The sequence below is a fragment of the Thrips palmi genome, unplaced genomic scaffold (assembly GCF_012932325.1).
Source record: "Thrips palmi isolate BJ-2018 unplaced genomic scaffold, TpBJ-2018v1 HiC_scaffold_5, whole genome shotgun sequence".
In the NCBI taxonomy this organism is placed as follows: domain Eukaryota; kingdom Metazoa; phylum Arthropoda; class Insecta; order Thysanoptera; family Thripidae; genus Thrips; species Thrips palmi.
Window position 1 is genome coordinate 12,747,849 of NW_023144632.1, and position 24,751 is coordinate 12,772,599.

General features: G+C 64.3%; 1 protein-coding gene across 1 annotated transcript in view; it reads right to left on the reverse strand.

Moving 5' to 3' along the window:
- Positions 1 to 21,457, reverse strand: part of LOC117651058 (low-density lipoprotein receptor-related protein 2) — a 55,107-nt gene extending 33,650 nt beyond the window's left edge. The window contains exon 1 of the mRNA XM_034394779.1: positions 20,746 to 21,457. Coding sequence (XP_034250670.1) covers positions 20,746 to 21,001 — 256 coding nt within the window. The 5' untranslated portion in view covers positions 21,002 to 21,457. The remainder of the gene's footprint in view (positions 1 to 20,745) is intronic.
- Between the last annotated feature and the right edge of the window lie 3,294 nt (positions 21,458 to 24,751).

Sequence of the window (24,751 nt, forward strand, 5' to 3'; positions counted from 1 at the left end):
GTCGGCTGCGCCAGCCTCCTCCGCGCCGCGGCCCGGTTGCAGCGTCCGGCGCCACAACTCTGGACAAACAGAAAATTAACAGTAAAGCTGCAGCGGCAAAGCCGCGCTCGAGAAAACTCGGCCGGGCCGCTGTTTGCGGAGAGGCGCGGCGCGGCGTGGGCGGGGAGGGGAGGGGGTCCTAGCCCCAGGTCAAGAACGTGAGGCAGCCAGGCGGCCGCGCGGGCCCAACTCTTTCCCTGGCCGCAGCACTGCCGGCACTGCCAACAACGCAGGCAGGCCCGGTCCCTTCCTTCCCTCCCCCCCCCCCCTTTGCCCGGTCAAAGAGAGTCCCGCCGCGGTGAGCCCCGCGGCCCCGCCGACGCCGCGCGACCCGTTCCGGAAAGTGTCCCGGCGGGCCGGGGCGCCGAGGCGAGGTGGCCGTCGGTAATCCCGGCTTCAGGTTCACGGTCGGCGGGAGCAGGTTTCGGCCCTCGGGTCTTCGGGGCCTTCGGGGCCTTCGGGTCAAGGAAGACCATGCCCCGCGTCACTGCACTGTGCGTACGCCGGGCCACGGCCACGGCCACGGCCGCCAGGACGGCATCGAGGACCGCACAGGTGATTCGGACGCATCGAAGCCAGAATGGGAGCGCACCGCGCACCACCTGCGGGGCCGCACGGGGGGTTCGGAGCGAGGCGCCGCCAAAGCGCTTAATTAGCGCAGCGAGGCACCGCGGAGTCTAACGAGACCAAATAGACCGCGCTGCACCGCCGTCAAGCCGCTCAAGCCCCGCGCAACACGCTCGCGTGCCACGCAGCACGCGAACAACGCACGAGGCACGCCTCGCACGCCACACCGCGAGTGAGCCTCCACTCGACACTCACGTCCACTCACAAAGACATTTCCTAAAAAAAAAAACAAAAAAAAAACGCCCGTGTGTCGGCAACCTGTGAGACAAACGCCTGTAAGTAGGCAAGTAGCATGGCTAAATTCACTACACTCACTCCCAATTGCACACCAGTTTAGTCCGTGGCAGAGCCCTCGTGGTCGTTTGCCGCGTTTGCCCAGCCAAGCACCGGCATAGAGGGCGTCGGGGACACAAGGTGCACGACAGGCAGCAGTCGGGCCACCTCAGCAGGCTCGGACTGGCCCCCAAAAGGCCCCGGCGGATAAGCCGCAAAAGGCCCCCGATCATCATTGTTTTTACCCTCCATGACCAACTTCGTGAGGCTACCGCTACCAAACTAGTTGCGGTCAACAGCCTTCCCGTACAGGGCATGAAAGAGTAGGGTCTTAAGAATACTAGGACGTCGAGGGAGGCCTTTTACGGCAACTAGATTGGACACAGTGGCCGCCCAAAGTCAGCAAAATCAGCAAATTTCCGAGATTCGACCACTTTTTGACGAACTTTGGTCCCAAAATCGTTGCGGTCAAAGGCAAAATCGTTGTGGTCAACGTCTTCCCGATACAGGGCATGAAAGAGTAGGGTCTTAAGAATACTAGGACGTCGAGGGAGGCCTTTTACGGCAACTAGATTGGACACAGTGGCCGCCCAAAGTCAGCAAAATCAGCAAATTTCCGAGATTCGACCACTTTTTGACGAACTTTGGTCCCAAAATCGTTGCGGTCAAAGGCAAAATCGTTGTGGTCAACGTCTTCCCGATACAGGGCATGAAAGAGTAGGGTCTTAAGAATACTAGGACGTCGAGGGAGGCCTTTTACGGCAACTAGATTGGACACAGTGGCCGCCCAAAGTCAGCAAAATCAGCAAATTTCCGAGATTCGACCACTTTTTGACCAACTTTGGTCCCAAAATCGTTGCGGTCAAAGGCAAAATCGTTGTGGTCAACGTCTTCCCGATACAGGGCATGAAAGAGTAGGGTCTTAAGAATACTAGGACGTCGAGGGAGGCCTTTTACGGCAACTAGATTGGACACAGTGGCCGCCCAAAGTCAGCAAAATCAGCAAATTTCCGAGATTCGACCACTTTTTGACGAACTTTGGTCCCAAAATCGTTGCGGTCAAAGGCAAAATCGTTGTGGTCAACGTCTTCCCGATACAGGGCATGAAAGAGTAGGGTCTTAAGAATACTAGGACGTCGAGGGAGGCCTTTTACGGCAGCTAGATTGGACACAGTGGCCGCCCAAAGTCAGCAAAATCAGCAAATTTCCGAGATTCAATCACTTTTTGACCAACTTTGTGACGTTACTGACCAGTCCCAAACCCGAAGGCCCCGGCAGATTTGTCTGCCTGTCTGCCCTGGCCAGTCCGAGCCTGCACCTCAGGCCGCACACGCTATATTCCGATATTGTGGACGTTCTGGGCGCTTCAGCCGGAGCAGGCGGCGACATCAAAGCTATCCGTTGAGTGAAGTGGAAGGGGGGCACACTGGCGAACGGGACGCGATCGAAAGGGGCCGCCACGAGCACGCGCGCACGTACACATACACACACTCAGGCATGACGCTCACAAAGAAATTAGGAAGCAACCCCTTCCGCCCAGCGGGCCGGACGGGCCGCGAGGCGTCTGAGAGATAGCGTCAAAGCCCAACAACGGCCTTGGCGGGGGCGGGGGCGGGGGCGAGGGGCGGCACCGCGTCGTCGATGCACTTCATTTAACCGGCATCAACTGGCGGCGCGGGGGCGGCGCGGGGGCAGCGAGGCAGGGCCGAAGGGGAGGGTGAGGCCGGCAAACACGGTGGCGTGGACGGATGGGGTTCGGTGCAGACAGCCCGGCGTGCAACCAACGCCCCGTAGGGGTGCCCGTCCGTGCCCGTCCGTCAAAGAGCCTCCACCATAAGTCCGCCCCGCGGCGGCTGCCAGGCTGCCAAGCGGCACCGCGCCGCGGCCCGCTGGCTGATTCCTCTTTATCCGGTCCAAGGTCAGGCCGTGGCGGCCGGTGCGTCCCGGTGCCTCCCGGTGCCTCCCGGTGCGTACCGGCACGCCTCGCTGCGCTGCCGGCTGGTTCCGGCTCGCGGCCAGCGCCCCGGCGCGGAGGCCGGCGGAGGCCCCGGCGCCAGGGCCCAGCCCATTCAGCCAGCCCCGCGCAGCATAGCGCAGCCCGGCCCCCGCGGTCCATGGCACAGCGACAGCCGAACGGAACGGGAACGCTGCGAGCCTCGTTCAAAGCACGCGCCATTTTTCATACTGTCCGGTTGCCCGGCCTCGCCCTGCCTCGCCCTGCCCAACCCGGCCCCGCCCACGGGGAGCCACGAGGAGCCACGCAGTTGGCAGCCCTGCGTACTGCGCGGCGTAAATGACGGCCACAAAAGACTACACGTCATTCTGACAATCCGCGGGCAGGGCGGGGCGAGGCGGGGCGGGGCGAGGCGGGGGGCGAGGCGGGGGGCGAGGCGGGGCGGCGAGTAGAGAGGCCCGCACCTACGTCACCGTCGGCACGCGTGCCGCGCACGCGCCGCTTGGCGTGTCCGCGCGCTGCGCTCGGATTACCGCCGGCCGCTACAGGCCGTGAGCCGCGCGCCGCGCGAGCCAAAACGAAGCGATTCTCCATAATGACAGGAGTGAGGGTGAGGCGCGGTGCTGGCGTGCGCGCCGGGCCCGGGCCGGCCCGAGGCTCGGCGCCCAGGCCGTGCCTCCGCGCGCCGGCACCAGCCCGGTCAAGCCCGGCCACTGTACACTGTACAGGCGCCAGGACTCTGGTCTCCGGGACCAGCCCAGCCAGCAGCCCAAACACCAACATTACGTGCCTGCCTCCGCGTCACGCGCTCACCCGCCCGGTTCGCCCAATGGAACTTTTCGGGCAGAGCGGCGGAGCAGGCGCGGAGGAAAGGCAAAAACACACCTAGCCGCCTAGTGCTGCAGAGGACCGGACGGCATCGTGGCGACGCGGATAACAAACAAACCGATCCGCGGCGACGCCCGCCTGGTACAGCCGCCGGCCCGGTGCAGTGGCCTCTCCGGGCCCGTCGCGCTGCCTCCGGCTGCCTCGCAACGCCCCGTGCAGCACGGCGGCATGGCAGCGCATGGCAGCGCATCAGTAATCTCAGCCGTTGCGCCATCACCGCCGAACCCCCAGCCCAGGCAGCCCCGTGGTGCTTCTGCCAGTCTTGTCCTCCCTCCGCCCGGACCGCGGACCGCGAGGACCGCGGCGGGGTCGTGCCGCGCCACGGCTGCGCCACCGCCATTGTGCAACCACATTTGCATGTACCGCGGTGCCCCGCGGTGCCCCGCCGCCATCCTTGCCCCGGCATCGGACGTCGCCTCTCATTGGCTGCCCGCCGCACAATGCCACATCAACGGCGCCATATCCGCGACACGCGCCCAGCGTTCCGCCGATCGACTGTTGTCATTGTCTATGAAACGGACAGGACAGCCCCGGACAGCCGGCGGGGCTCGCGACGTCTCCATGGCGACGCCCCCCCCCCTCCCCGCTTCCCCCGAGCGGCAATTTCGGTGACAAACAAGCAGCCGAGCGATGTAGCGGTGGGCCCCACCTGGCCCCACGCAGAGCCCGGTCGCGCTGGTCGCCAATCTTCATCTCCTGGGCACGACGAACACACACAGCGGCACACAGCGTCGCTTCCCGGCAATCGGCAATAACGCGTTGTGTCTACACGCCGCGTCTCGATCAGCCTTATTGCACGTGACATTGTGTGAGTGTGTGTGGGGGGGGGGGGATCGGTACCAGCAGGTACCACAGCACCACGCGGCCGTGCACAGCGTGCTTGGCATCCGGGATGGAGGGGCGGGGCGTCAACAAATAGGCATTCCGCGCGCCGATGTGTCACGTGGCGAGCCGTGCCCACCAGGCCAGCCAGGCCACGGAGGAGGCGAAGAGGCGTCGAGACGAACGCACCACGCGATGCGCGATCGACGACGACCTTGGGGCTGCGGGGGCCGCGCGGGGCGCACGGGGCGAGTGAGTACCCCGTACCTCCTCTGGACGCGGCCAGAAGCGGGCACAGGCCAAGCAGGGGGAAGTCCCGGCAGCGCCAACCGGCTGAGCGCGCCCGCCCCCCCCACATCAAATGGCCGGTGGATGCGTGCGTGTGTGTGTGTGTGTGTGTGTGCGTCGCCACCGAGGCGCCGGCTCTGATTACAACCTCAGCGAACTTGAAAGGCCGGCCACAGTTCCGAGAAGCGAAGCCGCCGCGCTACCGCGGTTGGGTTCATGACGTGTCTCGCTTTGCCCGGCCGACCGCCGTGGAGGCAGGGCACTGTAAGCACTGCACGGACGGCACGGCAGGGACTAATTGTCGCCAAGTGGCCCGGCGCACACAACCCAGAGTCCTAGGACTCCGAGCCAATCAGGGCGCATGAGAGGATGGGATTGCGACTTGCGAGCCGCGAGTGCTGCGCGCCGGAGAGAGTGGAGGGAGAGGGGGGGGGGTCACGCCATTTACCCAGTGCACCAGCGAGCGCGCACGCGCCACGCCACGCTCGGCCTGCAGACTGCAGAGGCTCAAGGCGCCAACCCTCGGGCCCGGTGGCAAATCGCTTGTTAGCATAGGCGGACCCATTGGATGCGGACCGCGGCACGGCGGTGGGCTCGGGCTCGCCACGTCACGTGGGCAGGCTCCACGCGGCCCGCGACGCGCCGCGACGCGCCGCGACGCCAGTGGCCGGTCCCCAGTTTTCTGGTGGTGGAGAATAAAAATGCAAGGGAGACCCCGAGGAGCCTTCGGCGAAGCAACAGGCTGATCCCGAACCGTCTTCCGTCGCTCGCTCTCTTTCTGACTCTGTTGGTGCGACCCGTGTGGGTCCGAGAGAGCGACAGGGCGACGGAACCGAGAGGGTCATCAGGAATATCAATAAATGGCATTGCTAAATACGAATGCACACATCTGCCTAAAAACTAGTGAATATCAAGAAGTACGTACTGTGTGTACATGTGACTTTGTGAGGACTATTGAATACTACATAACGGTGTGGTGTGACGCAGCAGAGTTGCCGCAAAGTTTGGCCGAAATATCCCGGGCGGGTGATACAGGAGTGGGTGGGAGTGCCCGCGTCCCGCCCATTCGGAAGGAGCACTCCGGAAAAGCAACCCGCGGACGACCAGCAAAGGGACGCACCACTGCCACCGCGCACCGCGGCCCGCAGGTCGCAGGTCCACTGGCTCTCCAGGCACAGCCGACGGCCGGGCGAGCGGGGTGGGGGCGGGGCGGGTGAAGAAGGTTTCACCACTTCAAAGTTCGCAAAGCAACCCCCCCCCCCCCCCGGGCTGGCCTTTCTGGCCTTTCGAATCACCAGAGTGCATCACGGCGCGGTGGCCTCAGGTCCTCGCCGTGGACCGAGTGCAGAGAGCGCCAGCCGCGCAAGCGCATCGCCTCGGCGCACACGTAGGGGCTGGCGGTTTTGCAATTAATCGCAGGTGCAATGCGATTTTTTCCAAAAAAAAATCGCGATACGATTATGTTTTTTTGGATCCTAGCGATTAATCGCAAAATCGCAATAAATCACAAAAACGCAAATTTTTTGTGCAATTTTTGCAATTATAGCAACTTTGTGCAGTTTTGAGATTTTTGGGGGGATTTTGAAATTTTGACATTGGGGGGGGGGGCTTTGCGATTTATTGCAAGCAATCGCGCAGCCTGGCGCAGCCTGGCGCAGCCTCCGCCAACGTCGCGCGTCACGCAGTCACGCCACTAGTCGGCGTGTCGGTGCGAACACCAAACACCAAACAGCGTGCAGCAGACGCCTCGTGACTTGCACCGAACGGGTCGCGCGGGCTGCCGAATTGCAGCGACGCCGAGCGACGCGGACAAGACGGACAGAGTGGGGCCGCGGACGGACGGGGCGGCACGGCGGCGGCACGGCGGCGGCACGGCGGCAGCGGGGGACGCCAAATGAATGGCAGTTCGATTCCCAACGGCAGCGGACGGCCATCGGATGCATCGGCCGCAGCGCCGCGGCATTCCCGCCGTGCCGACACGGCCGCGCTGCAACTTCCCGATCGCTTGCGTCACGCCGGCCGCCCCGGCCGTCCCCGGCACGTCGTTGTCGTGGAGGTGCACGTCCGGGGCTGTGGCTGAGGCAGGCTGGGACTGCGGGCCGGAGTGGGACGGATGTACCCCCACGATGAATGCACCGGGGTACGTACAGCCATGGCGGAATGGTTGTACCCACCCCGGCAGGCCGCACGTCGGGGGTACATTCATCGCGCGATGGCTGTAACCTCTTCCGGTCGGATTTGAAGGGGGTACAACCATCGCGCGATAGTTGTACGATAGTTGTACCCCTTGCGGATAAGTTTGCACCAGTTCAAGTATCGCGCGATGGCTGGAGCCACCTCGACAGGATGCCAGACGGGGTGCATTCCTGGCACGACACTTGCACGACCACCGGGCCGGGTTCGGGCGAGGTCTAACCCTAACCTAACCCATACAACACAGTCGAGGAGGGTAGTTGGGCAGTTCCCCGCGGGGACTGGACCGGTAGGTAGGCCGCCGCTTGCCGTGACCCAGGACCTGAGGACCTGCCCGCACGCCGGGGCCGGGGCCGCCCCGCTGCCGCGCTGTTTTGTCACGTTCCGTCGGAAAGCACACGCCGCAGCGCCGCAGCTGAGCCCAGCGAACCGTGAACCGTGCAGTGTAGTGGCTTGGCCGTGCCTCGCCGCCATGGCGCTGCCGCCCGCCCCGCCCCGCCCCGCCACTCCATTCCCAGAACAGGCAATCGGCGAGCTCTGACAAAGGAGGGGCCCATGGCGGCCCATGGCGGCCCATGCCGATACGTCCCCCGGGCTGGCCGCTGGGCTGGCCGCCGGCTGGCCCTGCACGTCCCGCCCAGCACGCGGGCATAACGGTCGACCGGCGGGCGGACGACGGGACGGCGGCCCGGCCGGCCACAGTTACCCGCACGCAAAGTTCAGAAACCTTTTGTCCGCCCAAACGTCCAGCGTCCCACGACGCGCCCGAGTCGCCCCGAGACCCGCGCCGAGTCTCACGAGGACTCGCGCGACGTCGCGACGCGGTGCGGTGCCGCGCGGTGCCGCGCGGTGAGTGGTGCTGCGGGGCGTTGCGGACGGGCTTGCTGATGACACACATCAACACGCAAATGACGCTTTTAAAGCGCGCGGCGGGGACGGCGGGGCCAACAAGACCGCCTAGTCGGCGGCGTCGCCATGAGGCTTCCATGTCGCGCCGCAGTGCGCCTCTTCTGGGGCTCCAGCCGGCCGAGACTGCCTCGCTAAGCCGCGCTCCTGGAATGATGGAACCACGAGCCGACCAAGGTCATGTGTGGAGCCGAGCCGAGCCGAGTCGAGCCGAGCCGAGAAGAGCCGAGTCGAGCCGAGCCGCGCCGCGCCGAGCCGGGTCAAGCCGGCTAAGGCCCGTTACTCCGACCGGTGAGGCATACTCGCTGAAGAAACGATATTCTCCTTCGCCATGCCTTCGCCCCACTCGCGGCTTGCTCTCGCCGCCCATTTCCACGGGCCGGCCGAAGAGGGGCGTAGAAAAAGGGGAGCCGAGGCTCCGTGACGGTGCAGGGCGGCAGGGCCTGGCCTAAGGCCTGGCCTACCTCAGGCGCCTCCCGATCGGACTGGTTGGCTTGGCTTGCTTGGCGCGCGTAGGGACAGCACCCCCCCGCGGCCCTCCTCCTGTCCTTCATCGAGGACGCTGCGCTCTACGCGCGGCCCTGGACGCGGCCCAGGACGGGCAGGAACGGGACGCGAAGGGACGCGCAGGGACGGCCGGCCCGGTAATTGAATCAAAAGTTACGAGGGGATTTGTATCACTTATCGCCGCCATTGGCCGTCACAAGCGGCGGCGCGGCGGACGTCACTCCGAGGACCCCCCACCGCACGCCGCACGCACGAGGCGCACTAGAGACCTAGAGACTGACGGAGAAGCGCGGGCGCCGATAAGCGCACCAACAGTTTCTCATACTCCTCGCGCGCGGCCGGAGAGCTGTTTCATATTCCAGACAAAATGGCGGCGCACGCACTTAACGGCTACAGAAGGTTTTTCGGTCACAGCTTCCAAACCGTTCTAGATAGAGGGGTATAGTAAGCGAGCCGATTGTAGGTCTCTGTACAAGCTACAATCGGCTCGCTTACTGTACCACTCTAACTTGAACGGTTTTCGAGCTGTGGCCGAAAAACTGTTCCGGTTGTCTGCTGCGCTCCGCCTCGCCCCACCTTACCGCACCGCTCTCCGCTCCGCTCCCTGTCCCCTCCCCGCTCCCCTCTGGGCCGGCCCAGACAAAATGGCCGCTAGCGCGCGACGGCGCCCGCGCTTCTCCGTCAGCCTCTAGGTCTCTAAGGCGCACGACCCGCGAGAGCCAAGACGCTGGCGATGCCTGGCGACCAGGTGAGGTGCGAGTTAACGGGACCTGCCCTGTATAGTCGCGCCTTGCCGCCTTGCCGGCTTGCCGGCCCGGGCCTGCTGGTCCGTTCAAGGCGAAGTTCACGGTGAGCCACACAGAGCCCTCTCTCTCCCTCCCTCTCCCCTCCACTGGCCTCCGTCCATACCGGTGCCAGTCAGCACCGTGTCCCACACACCCACTCACACATGCACACACAATGGGCCGACCGGCCGAACAGCCAGCCGGGGCCGAACGAGCAGCCGGGCCGCCTCAGCGCCTCACTACGCCCCGCCCCGCCCCGCCCCGCCCCGCCCTGCCGCGCCTTGCTGAGCGTTGCAGTGTCGGCGGACGCGACTTCCGGACCGGCACGGACAGCACTGCGGTGGCCGGCAAGACGGCAAGGCGGCCACGGGGTGGTCCCCTGCAACGGGGTCGATGGCAATCACTCGCAATTTTTGGTTTACTGAAAATACGAATGAATATTACGAATATTTCCCAGGTCACAATGAATTAACGCGAGAATTAAAAGGATGGCGGTTTGAGAGCAGTATTACCGCCGCAAAGCTGTCCGAAGCGGCGGGAAATGAATGGCTGTGATTGGGACCGACTTTGGGCGGCCACGGCGTCTGAGGCAGCCAATCGTAGGGCGGTGGTATTTAGACCTCCCTTTTGCATGCATTGGCCACAAAAATAGTAAATACCCCCTCGACGGGGGTGGTGAGCACTGGCCAGCACTGGCCTGGCCGACGAGACGGTGGCGGCCGGGGCCGGGACCGCGGTCCAGGAGTCAATGAACCGAAGCCTGTCTTCTAGGCGCGCTCTGCTCCGACATCATTAGCATGTCGTGGTGCGTGCGGGCCGCGGCCGAGAGGAGGGCGGGGCGGCGGGGCGAGAGCGAAGCGCCGAGCACAACGCCGGCATGGCCATGCATGGCCGCAACGGTGCGCCGAAAGGCCGCGCGCAGGCAACCCGCGTCGCTTTGTGACACTCACTCGGCTCTCAACTTCGGCGAGGCGCCCTTCCGTCCCCGGTGGCGGTCTCGACGGTGGGCCGTCGCGGTGTCCGTCCCCGCCGTCGTGGCCGCCGTCGTGGCCGCCGTCCGCCCGGGGAAATGGCCGCATCATACAACGACACGCGGCGCGGGGCGCGGGGCCTCGCCGCGACGCAACACGCAGTTAAAGGGAGAAAAGAGAAAATGGCGTGCAGTGCAGCCACAGCCACAGCCGCCAGGCCGACCACACCGGGGCTTGGGCCCGTCCGCCGTCGGGCCGCAGTGCAGCCGCAGGGACAGGACGTGTTCGGGTCGGGGGAGGGGGCATGCAACGGCCACCGCAATGTTTCGAATCAAACTTCGGAGTCGATCGTCGCTGAAACGCATCATGTGCAGGGCGCCTGCAATGGATTCGGAACAGGTCCATATCGGGATAACAGTTTAACCAAGCAAGAAGGACGACCCGAAGGACGACCGAGACCTCACTTAGTTGACCTTAAAAATTGTTGAACAACGTCATTTACATTTCTGCCCATCTCTTTCTTAGTCACCAAGAGATGCAATTCAAGCGGTCGGTGATGCTGTGACGCTACTTCGGTAGTCAAAAAGTCACGCCGCTTTGAGAGCGCATTTCGTTGCGTCTTTGTATTTTGCCAAAGAAACGGTGGTTTTGTCTCGGAATTTCTAAAATTTGACCGTGTGAACAGCAGTAGTACAGTATTCACATTACACGTACGTCAGCGCACGAGGGAAAAAGCTACCGCGCGACTTCGAAGCAAACATTCTTGGGCGAAACTATGAGGCGCTTAAAAATTACCGTTAGAAGAAACGTGGCACTGCTCGACCGATAATCGTCACACCAGCATCTCATCACCCAATTTTGAAAAAAGAAGGACCTTGTCACTGGACTGCCTCAGGCAATGCCGCCGTACCGAGTATTTGGGCATGGCCAGGCATCGCTGCAGCGCGTTGCTGCGGCGCACAGCGCTGCAGTGTGCTGCCCCCCCCCCCCCCTTTCCACCAGTCGGGGGGCCGGCAGCGCACTTTCTTCCGGAATGGCACGGGGCCCGCGCGCGCGCATGGACGGAGCGGGAGGGGCCGGCACGGCGCGGGGCGGCGCGGGGCGCGTCAGGGGAAAGGGGGAACGCATGAAACACACACGGCGCGGGCTTCCAGCGAGGTCAGTAGCGTGGCCCAGCGTAGCGCGGCGAGAGGCGCCCCCTCCCCACCCCACCCGCCGGGAGCTGGCCGTGCCGGCCGTGGCGCGGCGGCAGTGCCGAGGGCCCAGGCGCAGGGCGCAGGGCCCGGCCGGGCAACAACCTGTGGCACACACACGGCGGGGCACGGCGGGGCAGACGGCCCGTTTGTGACAAAAGACGGCAACGCGCCGCGCGGGGCGTCTGCTAGTGTGCCTGCCTGCCCTGCCGGCTGGCGGCGTTTGTTAGGACGTCGGTGTCAGGCACGGCGCGCACGGCCAGGCGGGCCAGGGGCACAACGGCCGCGGGGATTCAATGCCCTCTAGCCGAGCCCGATCGCTAACCAGGTCGGCCCCGCGAGGACGCACCGCGCGCACCGCACGCACTGGGTGAGCCCCCGGGCCGGCGCCGGTGCGCAGCTGTCGCATCGCATCCCTTGATGTTGGCCTTGTTCTTCGTTTCCACTTTCGCCGCGCCAGGGTGATTATCACCGTAGGTTGTCACTCGCGTTCCCCAGGGTAGTGCTTCTAAACTAGACCACATAGGATGTTGAAATTTGTTTTGAGCTCGCCCCTTGGGATCCTTTACCACCCCCAATCTTGAGTTTTGAGCTGCCACTTCTGAATCGGCCGTAATAATATCGAGAAGTGGTCAAAAGTGAACTCCGTCCACTTCCCCCGCACCAAGTCGATTTCGAAAAGAGGTGTTTAAAAACCTTCTGCGAGATGAAAGCAGACTTTCTTGTGACCAACATTTTAAAAAAAGTATGTGGGGTCACATCATCGGCCACGGTGACTTTCTGAAAGCAACAGGTGTGAAACAGCACGTCATCAAAATTGTTCCCCCAGTTTTCATGTGAACTCCGTCCACAGTGCTTAATTTGGGACGAAAATCGCAAAAATAGCTTTAGTAATGCGACCCGAGTCAGGAATTGTGCATCTTTCTGTTCTGCATCCACCACCATCAAAATCAGCTGGCTGGTGTTGCGGGAAGGGAATCCAAGTGGAATTTAGTCTTCGATTCCGCTGCGTATGTTTTTTAAAACGAACTCCGTCCACCCCCTTTTCTCGAAAACCAATGTTCCAAAAGTGCCCCGATTTCTTCAAAAGTTAGGTTTTAGTGGCCCCTTTGATAAGCGCTTGGTCGGAAGAATCGTATCTCAGCCTAGCGACCAGTGCGTGGCGAGATACAGTGGTTGTAAACGGTACAAGAAATGAACTCCGTCCACCCCTTTTCAAACTGCATATTTTAGCTTAAAAATCAGGTTGTCCCGTAACAAGATTGATCAGAATGAATTGTGTCGTCACTTATATGCACTTAATAGGCACCACAGTTCGTCAGACCTGCATTTAAATCGTTTATTTTAAAGGGGGAAATGGCGAACATAACCTCAAATTGTCGTAAGGCGCATAGGCACCCATACGCCTGTGGTTGCCTGTTTGCCCGGCGCTTCTCTCTGTTCTGTTCAGCGCTGTGCTGTGCACTTAGCTGGGGACATTTTACTTTCTTCCACTTCTGTTTTGACCACTCTTTGGCATAATCTAGGACCGTTACCTAGCCTTAGAACTTGAAAAAACAGCCATTGGAAATTTGATTATGAACTATAATTTTCTTTTTGGGCTGTCATTTCAAACCCGTGGGCCGATTTCGCGGAGGCTTCGTATTTTTACCCTTCTAGTAGTCCCATATCGCCTCCGCGCAAAAAGAAATTTCTTCGGGAACCTTTTATTTCAAAAGTATCCTCGGGCTAAAATGACAACCTACGCTGATAATCACCCTGGCCAATTAAAAGGGCCGCGGCGTGAGAAGGAGAGGGGGGAAGGCCCCATTGGCGCCTGAATCTGTAATCAGCCTCGTCGGCGCCACCAATTCAAGGCGCACTTTATCGAGTACGGACTCGCCGTGCCCCACTGGCCCCAGGTGCCCCCTGGCCCAGTCAGCGGCGTGCCCCCCGAAGCGCCCCGCCCGACGACCTGGCCTCGGATCGGGCCTCGGCCATGTGGGGTCCATTTGCCAGCTTGCCGGCGCCAAGCGAACGGACGAGCACGCACAAAGCGCAGCAATCGAAAAAGAGGCTGAAAGTGGGAAGAGGCGCGGTGCCGATGCGCCACACATGCTCCAGGGGGGCGGCGGTGTGGTGTGGGCAGGGTCACAGCCATTGTCTCAGTACACAGGGTGTACACTGCTTGGGCCTGGCCGTGCCGGGCCGGCGCCGCGTCCAAGTCGGTCCAAGTAGCCCCGGGGGCGGGGGCCGTAGGGGGCCGGGCCAGACGCCCGCTTGTCCTGCTTGCCCAAGTGCCTGCCAATAGCCATCCAGAATGAAGAATGGCACAATGGCACAGGACGCCTCGCACCGCTCGCACCTCGCATCGGGGTCAGTGTCGCCACTGATAAAAGCGCGGCCGGAGCTGCAGCGAAGGGGAGCACGGGCAGCACCGCCAGCAACACGATAGGCTGGACCAGGAACGGCCCTCCGAGCCGCGGCTTCGGCAAACAAGCTCAAAATCGAGTTGCACTCCGTGTCGCGCACGGCGACGGCTAAAAGCACCTAAAAGCAACAGGGGCGGAACTGTGTTCGAAAGGAAAGGGGGCGTCAGAATGAGATCAAAGAGAGTGGCGAGGTGAGTGGGAAACGGTGAGCGGCAGAGCAGGGAAGGGGGGGGGGGGGGGGGCGTCGCGCCGCTAGCACCGCCGGCCTGCCCTACTTCGCCAATAATATTTGACCAGTTGCAGCGCGGCTCCTGCTCTCTGCTGTCGTTGACCTCGCGGCTCATTGTTTGTTGTGCCCCAGGGGGCCACGGGGGCCAGGGGGCCTGGGGGGCCAAGGCGCCCTCGCGGGCTACAGGTGGCTCGTCCACGGCGTCCACGGCGTGCCCCGCCAGAATGGAGCCGTCGCGTGCCGCCGGCCGTCAGCAAGGTGACACCATGGCGACACCGGAGTGAGGGAGTGGCGCCTGTGATATCGTCGCCGTGATACCGCCTGAACGGCCACCGCGTTGCGCGGCGTCGCGGGTCATCAGGTGCCTCAGATCCTCCGCCAGCCTCGCGCCCTCGCGCCGCGGCCAAGCAGACAGGCAGACAAGCAGACAGACAGACAGACAGACAGACAGACAGACAGACAGACAGACAGACAGACAGACAGACAGACAGACAGACAGACAGACAGACAGACAGACAGACAGACAGACAGACGGCGCACTGGTCTCCCCGCAGCGATGCAGCGCTGCAAGGGAGAGCTAAGAGTCTCGCGAGTATACAATCACGGTTGGCAGCGAGTGGTGTTGGCAGCACTGCTTGTTGCTCTTGTTGTTGTTCACCAAGGGCGAGCTCGCTACCCGGTGCAACAGTCTCAACTACAGAAGCAGCCCCCTCCAAAAAGGAAATGCAGGAGAAAAAATTGTGGTTTCTGTTCCATTTTGAGAGGACTTGTACTATTTTCTGGAAGGAGGCAAGGGTTTAGCAATTTGGAAAAGCAGACTGGTCGTAAAGGGGCGTAAGGAACCGTCGTAAAAAGGCGCGGTAAAAGTGCGACGTTGTCGTTGTCCGACCACGGCCACGTCCACGCCGCCACGCCACCACGCACGTGGGCCGTAAAAAAGGAGCGCGATTTGGAACGGCGCGCCGCCGGGCGGGCCGTTGTGGCCATTTGGCGGCGCATTTGGCGGCGCATTTGGCGTCCCTGGTCCCTGCGAGGGGGCTGCACGGGCTGCACACTGTACACTCTGTACACCGAGTGCGCCGCGGACAAACCCAAGCACCGGACAGGCCAGCGTCATTACAGCCAAGGGCCGCCAGGACGAGCGGGACGACCAGGACGGCGAAATAATAATCAGACGAGCCAGTGGCCCAGGCCGCCCAGGCCCGAGCGTGGCGCATGCGACTCGTCCGGCCGTCCCGTCCCCGCATGTCCCCGCCTGCACTCGTGCCCTCGCCCGTCAGACTGGTCCGGGCACGGCGGCGCGCGGCGCGGCGGCACAGCGAGTACCTGGTACGGACGGGTACCGCGAGTCCCGGCCGGACCCCCTTCCACAACGAGTGTCGCGAGAGGCCGTCCGCCCCGGCCACCGCCCGTGTTCCGGCGACTTTTCAGCATTTCACGTCGCTGTATAAACACGACAGAGACGAAAGCTCCGCGCTCATCCCCGCGGGGTCGCCACAAGGGAAACGGGAGAAGGAGTTTCATTAGACGAAGGTACCGAGACGGCGACCAAGACGACGGTAGCGGTGCTGCAAAGGCGGCGGCGGCGGCGTGGCGGCGGCCCGGCCGCGTAGGTAAAGGCAGACGGGAGACGGCGGCGGGGTGCGGCGGAGGGTGGGGGAACGACATCGCCCCGCCCGCCCCGCCCCACCCCGCCGGGGCGCCTTAACGGGACCTTCCGTAGTTACATACCTATCTACCTGGCTACACTGCCAGCGAACTGTCACTTCCGATAGCCCGGCCCCGCCCCGCCTCCATCAGCCGCGCTCGCCGGCCCGCTGCCTGCTGCCTCCGGCCAGACGCAGCCCTGCAGCCTGGTGACCTTATCGCCGCCAGGCACACAGGGCGGGCGAAGGGCCCGAAGGGCGAAGCCAGGCCGCCAAAGTCAGCTTGGCGAATTGGGTACCGACGTCGCGGCACAGACGTCGCAGCACGGACGGAGTGGTGAGTAGTGTGGTCGCGCGCCACATCCGCCGCGGCCAGGCAGGCCGATTACGAACAGCCCTCTCTGTATCTCCCTTTCGCACTCGTGGGGCGGCGAGACCGGGCGTGACAGCGTTGCCACAGCGTTGCCACAGGGGTGCGAGAGAGACAGGGCGACGAAGCAGTGATCGGAATCAGCCAGCAGCCCGCCCACGGCCTGCGCAGCATTCCGCACGCGCGCGCGCACACACACGTGCACGGGCCGGGCTGGGTGCGCGGTAGTGCGCGGGGAGCAGTGTCGCACACCGTGTCCTCGAGGGCCGCGCGATCCGTGCGCGTCCACGCGGTATCCAACAGGAGCTCCAGGCCGCCCCGTGCGTGGCCGTGGCGTGGCCGTGGCGTGGCCGTGGCGTGGCCGTGGCGTGGCCGTGCACTGCGGTGCCGCGCCGCACCGTGCTGACCATAAACTTGGTCGGCTCGGAGGCCCTAGGCGGCCCCTGGACACGGCCTAGCCGTGCTGCCTGTTGGGTCTGCTGCCGCTCCAGGCTCGGATTTCCAGCGCGGGTTCCAGTTCGCCGGCTGGAGCCTTGCTGGAGCCTTGCTGGAGCCTGGCTAAGATAGGGCCATCGGGCCGCGCGCCACGCAGAAGGAATACGTAGAAGGCAACGCGGTAGGCGCCTACACTCGACAACGCCAAGCCGCCTCGCGGCGCCTCCACGCCACGTCGCGGCCGCGGGGCGACTTGACGTGCAGCGCGGCGCAGCGTCAGCGAGGGCGTCAGCCTTAGCCTTCCTCGGGGGACTGGGCTGAGTGGTGCCGTAAGCGCTTTCCGGTGTCGCCGTCCGCGTGTCTGCGACTCTTTGCGTCGCGCAGCGCGCAGCCATCCTTCCGTCCGACAGCCGTCTCGCTTGCGCCCGCCTGCGCCGCTCCCTGGGCTTTACAGTGTGGTGGCGCCAAAGGTACGGGCAAAGGCACAGGCAAAAGCGCACGTCAAGGCACAGCCAACGGCGAAGAGGGGGTCCCAAGCATCCCGTGGGGCATGCACTGTTGAATCAGCGGCGGTTATACGAAGGTGGGGAGGGGTCACCGCGTCACGTCTCCAAGGTGGGCAACACTCTCTCGCTCCCCCACCTTCCGGTCCTGAAACTCTGAATCTTTGTTTGAAACAGCCCCCGCGCCGAATCGGCCGGGTGCTAAAATCTGAGTCCGCTCACTTGCTTTTTGCCGCCTAATGATAGGCCGGCGTGATTACTTGGCGCAATGCGGCCGCAGCCTCGGCCGCAGCAGTGTGCCGCGGCGCCTCGAAGCTCGAAGGGCCGTGAGGGCCGTGACCGCCAATCGCCAGCCTGCCGGTCCGCCGCCCGAAAGGTTTTTTTTGGACAGGGTGCGCGGCGCCGAAAATCGCCTTTCCCTCGCCGTGGTTGCCCCAGCTGCCCCGGTTTTGGGTTTTCGCGGCGAGGGTTCGACTCCCGGTGCCGGCAGTCCCGGCGCGCGGCCGGCTGGATTTATTTATGTCCCCTTTGTCCGGACAGAGTTAGCATAGACACCGGAATCCGGTCCGGTGGGGCGGGGCGAGGCGGGGCGCGGCGCTAACAAGTACAGTCCGCCACAAAAACTGCCACTTTCTTCTCGCTGACCTGCATCGGGGCTGCATCGGGGCTGCATCCACACTCCCACTAGCAAGAAACACGCCTTTGTCGGCCACGCCACGCACCACGGCGCAGCGCGGCTAAGGCCTGCCTACATCGCGCCGCGGCGCCCTCTCCTGGGGCGGGACGCGGCGGGACGTGCATGCTCACCGCCCCACGCACCTTCACAACGTGTTCGCGACTCGCTTCCAGCCAGCTTTCGGCGGGCTTTCGGCGGGCTTTCGGCGGGCTTTCGGCGAGCCGTTTCCTGTTCGCCGCGCGCTTCCTGCCCATTTTCCTTTCCCAGTCGCCATCCGTGCAAACACCAGCAGCACGGCGCCCGAAGCATCCAGAGCATCCAGCGACTTCCACTCACAACATCCGTAGAACGAGTCCCGGCCGTGCGCCGCGCCGCCAGAGGAAGCAGTTGATTCACTTCTGTACAGGAAGTAAAACATGTCCAGCAGCGGAGCCTAGCGGAGCCGGCCGCGCTGCCGCGCCGTGCGCTGCGGGTTCGAGGGGGCGTTGACTGCGGACAGCAGCCCGCTCCTGCAAGACTAATGCAAGACGGCTCGCCAGGAGACAGTCTGCCAAAAAGGACGAGGGCGCGAGCCAGGCCGTGAGCCAGGCCGTGAGCCAGGTCGCGGCCCAACGTGTCGCGGGGAAAGTCCGGGTCCCGTTCGCTCTGTCCAGAGCGGTGGCATAGGCGGCAGTCCAAAGCTCAGCAACGCCCCGAAGTCTCCCGTTTGAAGTACAATAAGTGTTTAGGACGTGTGTCCAGGACGTGTGTCCAGGACGTGTGTCCAGGACGTGTGTCCACGACGTGTGTCCAGGACGACGGCCGAGTGAGTGCAAGACGTGTCGGCGGCGACGCGGCGACGCATGGGCCGAGGGCGGCCGAGGGCGGGACGCTCGGGATAAGGATGCGGGAAGGACTTCCAATTCAATCAAGCAGCTGAATGCAGTGTGTATATCGGGATGGGCCGCTCGATGTCGAGCCGAGTTCCAGCCGAGCAGGGCCGAGCAGGGCCGAGCCAGGCCGCGTGGCTAGAGGCGTAGAAGAGCCTGGCTGAGCAGCGTCGGCTGGCCAAGCAGCCCAGGCCAGGCCCTGCCCAGGCCAGGCAGGCAGCCCGGCCAGCCGGCGAGGCGACGGCGGAGTAGAAACTCGGCGAGGTCGTTGACGCCGGGCCGGGCTCTCTTGGCTGGGCTGGCTGGGCTCCAGCCTATGCCTCCAGCCCGGTGTGCCAGTCTGTGCGCCTCGCTGCCAATGCCGGCTGCCGGCGTGGCGGCGCGTGGCGTAACTACACCGGCAGGAACGGCCAGGCACGGCCAGGAACCAAGACTTGGCAGTGCGATCGAACCCGGACTCTACCGGCGCAGACGGCCTGGACAGGACGGCCCAGCCCAGCGCCGCTACGGTCCAGGGCCCAGGCAGCCCGGGCAGCCCAGGCAGGCTCAGGACAGGTTGGACGAGACGGCGCGCGAGACCACGATCCTGCAGATCCAGCACAGCACGCCAGTCTGGGGCCTGGAGTCCGCCGAGTCCACATCGGCCACCCTGCAGGTGCCCCTGCGTCAACCTCGCATGTCATGTCCGTCTGTCAATAATCCACAGTGAGGCACGTGCTGTGGCGGCAGCCCCGCGGCAGCCCCGCGGCCTGCGTCATGTGGGGGCGGGCGGCGGGGCGGGGCGGTGGGTGGCGGCGGAGGGTGGCCAGTGGCGCAGGTGACGCGGTGGCCGTCGCCCAACCTCATCGGTATTGACCCCCTCACAAAGTCTCGGCATGTCTTGCGCGCGGTCAGTCACAACACTCAAAGGCTCGAAGGGGTCCGAGTCCACCGCGCAAACTAACGCGGCGTGTACGGCGAGGCCGGGAGTCGAACCCTCGCCCCCGGCCTGGCCCCTGGCCTGCCCTTCCGGCGGGAGGCTGCGGCCGTCACGACGCCGTCACGACGCCATTCCGTTCCCACACGAAACGCCGCCACGCCGATAACACCTGCACGACCGTAAACATGCGTGGCGCGGCGCGGGGCGGGGGCGGGGCGGGGGCGGGGCCCTGGGCTGCATGCACTCGGGGGAAAACATTTACACGGCCAGGATTCGAACCCACCCCGCGCGTGACGATGGTCCCAGCCGGGCGACGCGGCGACGCGGCCGCGCCACGCTGCCCCAACAATTACCAGCAGAGGGCGAAAGTCCCTCGGCATGGCCAGGCCGGGCCAGGCCAGCCCATGCAAGGCAGGAGGGCGTATCAGTCCGGGAATCCGGAGCATGGCACCAAAGTGGGGGAGTCAGACTTGCCGGGACTATCAGCGAGGTGGCCGAGGCGGCCGCCCCTTTCGCATTCCGGAAACCTTACAAACTATCTTTAGCTTCACAAACAAAGGTAGCTACTAGTAGTAACAAAGTATTTTGAGCATTCATAAGCTGACAAAGAAAATACTTAGGAATTTCCGAATCATTTCTTCGTATGACAAACTAGATAGTTTTTACCTTACATAAGCTCAAGATACTTCGCGAGGTTTTGAGCGTGCGTCGCGCCCCATCCCCTCCAAATTCATCTCCACAAGTTGGCGGTGTGCCGCAGGTCGGGCGGCGAGTCGCGGTGAAGCCGTGGACGAAGACGAAGACCTGGGCCCTACTTATTCGGCTTTGCCAGCGCCCCGCCGATAAAATGTCTTCGCTCCGCGATTCCAGAGTACTGACAGGGCGTCAGGTGGTATCAGCCTGCAGACCTGCGTTCATTGCGCGCCCGGGCTCAAGACGGGAGGAATTCTGGAATGCCAGAACCCAGAACAGCCTCCCCGTGCCGTGGCCGTGCCTTGGCCGTGCCCTGGCCACCTGCTGGTGCACCGCCAACAGCAGGCTCACGCGGTCGCGGGTTCGATACCCGCCGAGCGCACACATTGATGGTCCACGCCCCGCCCCACCCTCACACACACATGCACACATGCACATGCACACACACACACACACACACACACACACACGCTGACGTGGCTCCGGTGCCGGCCCCGGTGCGGGCGGGGCGTGGCGGGGAGGTAGATGGGTAGGTAGACATGCCATACCTGTCGCAGTGGTTCTGAGCGCGGCCACTCCGCCGCTGCTGGCGGTGGTGGTGGTGGAGGTGGCGGTGGCGCTGCAGGCTAAGACCAGCAGGACTAGGGCCAGGGCCGCCTGCCTTGCCGCCTGCCTTGCTGCCTGCCCGGCCATCCCGGCCATCCCGGCCATCCCGCAGGCTAAGGGCAGAGTTGGCCCCGGCCTGCCTCGGCCACGGCCGTGCGGCAACCCTAGCCGCGGCGACTGGGAACCCCGCCGCCACATTTCACCAGGGCACGGCGGGATGGCTCATGAACTCGTCATAAGGCTGGCCACTCGATGAAGAGGTATCCGAAAAGTAGGGGTGCCACTCGGCCGGCTCGGCGAGAGTAACAGGTGGCACGAGGCTCTGTGGCCACTTGTTGTTGCACTGCACTGCACTATCGGCACGCACTCACACACACTTTACACACACACACACACACGCACACGCGCGCACTGGGCGACACCGGTTCAACGAGGACGGTCGCGTCCGGACACCGGTATAACCTCTGATGGAAAGTCCAGGATCGGTTCGACGGGGTCCCGCGCGCGAAAGAGGGTGCCGTCGCGATGTGGGGAACACCCGGGCGGAGCGTCACGCCTCGTCACGCCTCGTCACAGCACGTCACGGAATGAGTGTGACTGGGGGCACGGCGATACTGCGTTGCACGTCACAGCACGTCCGGCTTCGGCGGTCGCCTAGCGCCTACTGGGGAGGGAGCGCGGCGCGGTGCGGTGCGGAGTGGGGGAGGGGGAGCACCGCCGCGTACCGCCGCGCCGCGCACCGACCAGCCAGCCAGCCTCGGCGCGCGGCCGCCAGGAGGCGCGCTCGGCGCCACGGAGTTCCTCCGTGGTGGAGCGGTGTAGCGGTGGTGGTGGAGGTGGTTGGTGCCCCAGCCCGGCCGCCGGCCCAGCCGGAGCAGCCGGAGCAGCCGGAGTCGTCCCAACTCACTCTCACAGTGTGAGTGTGAGGCTCACACTCTCACCGCCCTCTTGAGCGGGTTGGCCGCGCCCGTCCCGTCGCCTCTTCCCTTCTTCCCGAGCGCACAGCGCACACATGACATTTTCTTGTTGACGGCGCGAGGTTGGCGAGGCAAGGCGAAGCAAGGCGAAGCGGAAGGGTCGCAGAGCGCTGGCGTAAGCAAAGCGCAGCAAAGCGCAGCACAGCGCAGCACAGCGCAGCACAGCGCAGCAGCGCCAGCAAAGCGGTGCCGTTCCGCAGGTTTCGCCGGGAGAAGGCCAGTATAGCCTCGACGGCACTTTATGTATTCCACGTGATAATTTTCTCATAAATAGAGCCGCGTCGCCATTTTATGGATCGTGGATTGTTTTCTGGTTTGTGTTTTTTATTTCCCAGGGGACAGGTTTGGCCCGCGCGTCCGTGCCGCGCCTGGCACGGTCCTGGTCCTGACGCCATGCTGGCGACTGGCACCGCCAAACCGACGCAGAAGACGACGCAGACGCAAGCGGAGAGGCGGTCAGCGACGTCGCGACCGGGAGGGTCGCGGGTCGGCCCCCGCCCCGAGCAGTGTAGGTGGTTGACGCGGCGGGCACGGCGGCACGGCGGGCTGACATGGAGCTCCGTAGACGTCGCGAGGCGAGCAGGGAGGGGAAGGGGAAGGGGCGTGATAAGCTGGTCGAGGGTCTCAATCATATCTAGCCGCCCCTCGGCCCCCGACCCCCCGCCGCCACTGCCCGGCCCACAATGGAGATGGATCCTTGACACGACTGTCCCGCTCAGCACGCTCATCCCGGCACCCGCGCAGGGTCTTGGCGGTCTGGACCAACGACCCCCCCGGTCCGCGGTAACCCCGTGCCGCACTGTCCCGCACTGCACCGCAGATTTGGACGTGGAAATGAGAAGAAACGGCCAGGACCACAGGACAGTGTCGGACAGGTTCTCGCCAGGCCGCGAACACAATTCCATTCCACCGGCGAAAGAGGCAAGAGGCGGTGCACGGCGTTTGCTCGGTCACTAGGTCGCCGCTCCTCTCGCCGCGCCCCGCCTGGCCCCGCCTCGCCCCGCCGGTCTCTGCCGCTGGCTGGCCCGAGGAGCCGAGGAAGACCAGGCCGTTGCAGACTGATTCCACGGGTGGCCCCGCTCTCTCTCGCTCTCCTGCGACGCCCCGCATAGGTGCGAGAGAGATATGCCGACTGCCGCACTGCGTGGAATCACTGGCCAAGCCAGTCCGGCCCCGTCGAAAGGCGTTGCTCGTGTCCGACGAGCGCCCGATGGATAGGCAGCCCGACGGCACCACTGCGTTGGACGCAGGGCGGCTGCCTACCTCGCACTATTGCCACGCCATTCACGCAGCGTGACACGCCCCGAACCATGCAGCCGAGTGCAGCAGGGCGAACGCATGGAGAATAGAGGCGGCGCTGCGGGCCACTGCTAGCTTCTAGCTGTTAGCCACAAGCGAGGGCAGTCGTGTCGCGGGCCGCCCGTCTGCCGCCTCCACATTTGGTAGCACGCTAAACCTAGGCCGCTCCTCCGCGCCACCGCCGTCACGACTTGCGACAAAAGCTGGAAAGCGAGCGCGGCTCGCCTCGCCTGCCGTGAGGCAGACTGTCCCGGAGCAATGGTCCAAATGTGTCACTTTGGCGCAAACAGCTGATGGGCGGCTAGTGTCCAGCGCTCGAATCGTCGAAGCTCGTCGGAGATTTGGCAGCAGTGCCCTGCGTCCGGCCCAGCAGCCCAGCCGGGCCTTGCTGACGCACGGAGCGCGGCCGCAGCATCACGGCAGGGCCCCGCGAGGCGCCGGGCCGGCGGGGACGCCAAAAGCCGAAAGGTTCCAGCGCGGCCGCCTAGAAAACAACAACGCCGTCGAGCCGCCAGTGTCGGCGACGAGATGAGACTCATGACGCTTTTTCTCGCCATCCACTCGAAAATAATTTCCTCGCAGGGCCCTGCCCGCCTGCCCGCCTGCCTTTCCCTCGCCGAGCTTCGTGCTTCGTGCCGCGCGGCGCGGGGGCGCCAGCAGCGATAGTCGCCCTTTTTTTGTGTTCTCAAAAGAAACAAACAATTTTCACGATTTGCAGGAGGTGGGCAAGAAAAGCAACGGAGCCCGGGGCTCGCGACGTGTGGCGCGGCGAGATTAATGCACGCGTCCTGACGTCGTGGCGTCGTGACGTCACGGGGTGGCGGCTGTGCTGGGCTGTGCATGCTGCTGCAGTAGAGGCCGCAGCGTACCGCAGCGCGGCGCACTGTGGCGGCAGCCTTAACTTTCTCCTGAGCCAATACAGGTAACACCTGCCCTGCCCTGCCCTGCAGCAGCGCAGCCCGCCGTCCACGGCCCAGCGCCAGCGCGGTCCCACGCCAAAGTCAACGCCCGTCGTCCGTCCTCCCCGCGCAAACTTGAAACCATATTCCGTCATGGGACGTGGACGACAGGGAGGTGGGCAGGTTGTCGAACCCTCCCAGAGGGCGTCGCTCGTCGCTTCGGGGGCCGGGCAGGATCGTCGGGCATACCGCACCTGAGAGCCCCAAGGCCGCTTCCACCTCCTCGCTGGGGGGACTCGCGAGTACGGCACGTCGCGTCGCGCCGCTCTACGCACGGAGCGCTGGGACGCTCCTCGGCAAAACGTGGCCACCTAGACAGGCGATGTTGCCACCGCCATCACCGTCGGCTCCGTCCCCGTGCGGTTCACCGAGGCTGCTGCACACTGTGTAGTGCCGCGCGCGGAGCGTCACCGTGGTCGCCGCCTTCGTTCAGTTCGGCCAACACGGCGCGGCGCGGAGGGGCGAGGAGGGCCTCGCGGGGCGTCACGCGTCACGCGTCACCACACGCGGAGTCACATGGAGAGGCGCACGGCCGGGCCGCCGAGCCCGCTGGGTGTAGGTTTTTGGATGCTGCCAACATGTCCGCGCCGACCTGCGCGCTCTCTCTCTCTTTTCTGCCTTTCATCTTCCCTTTCAGCGGCTCGGCGGCTCGGCTCGGAGGCTCGGCGGAGGCTGCACTTTGAGCGTCACGCCGCGACTCCAAAGCGCGAGGC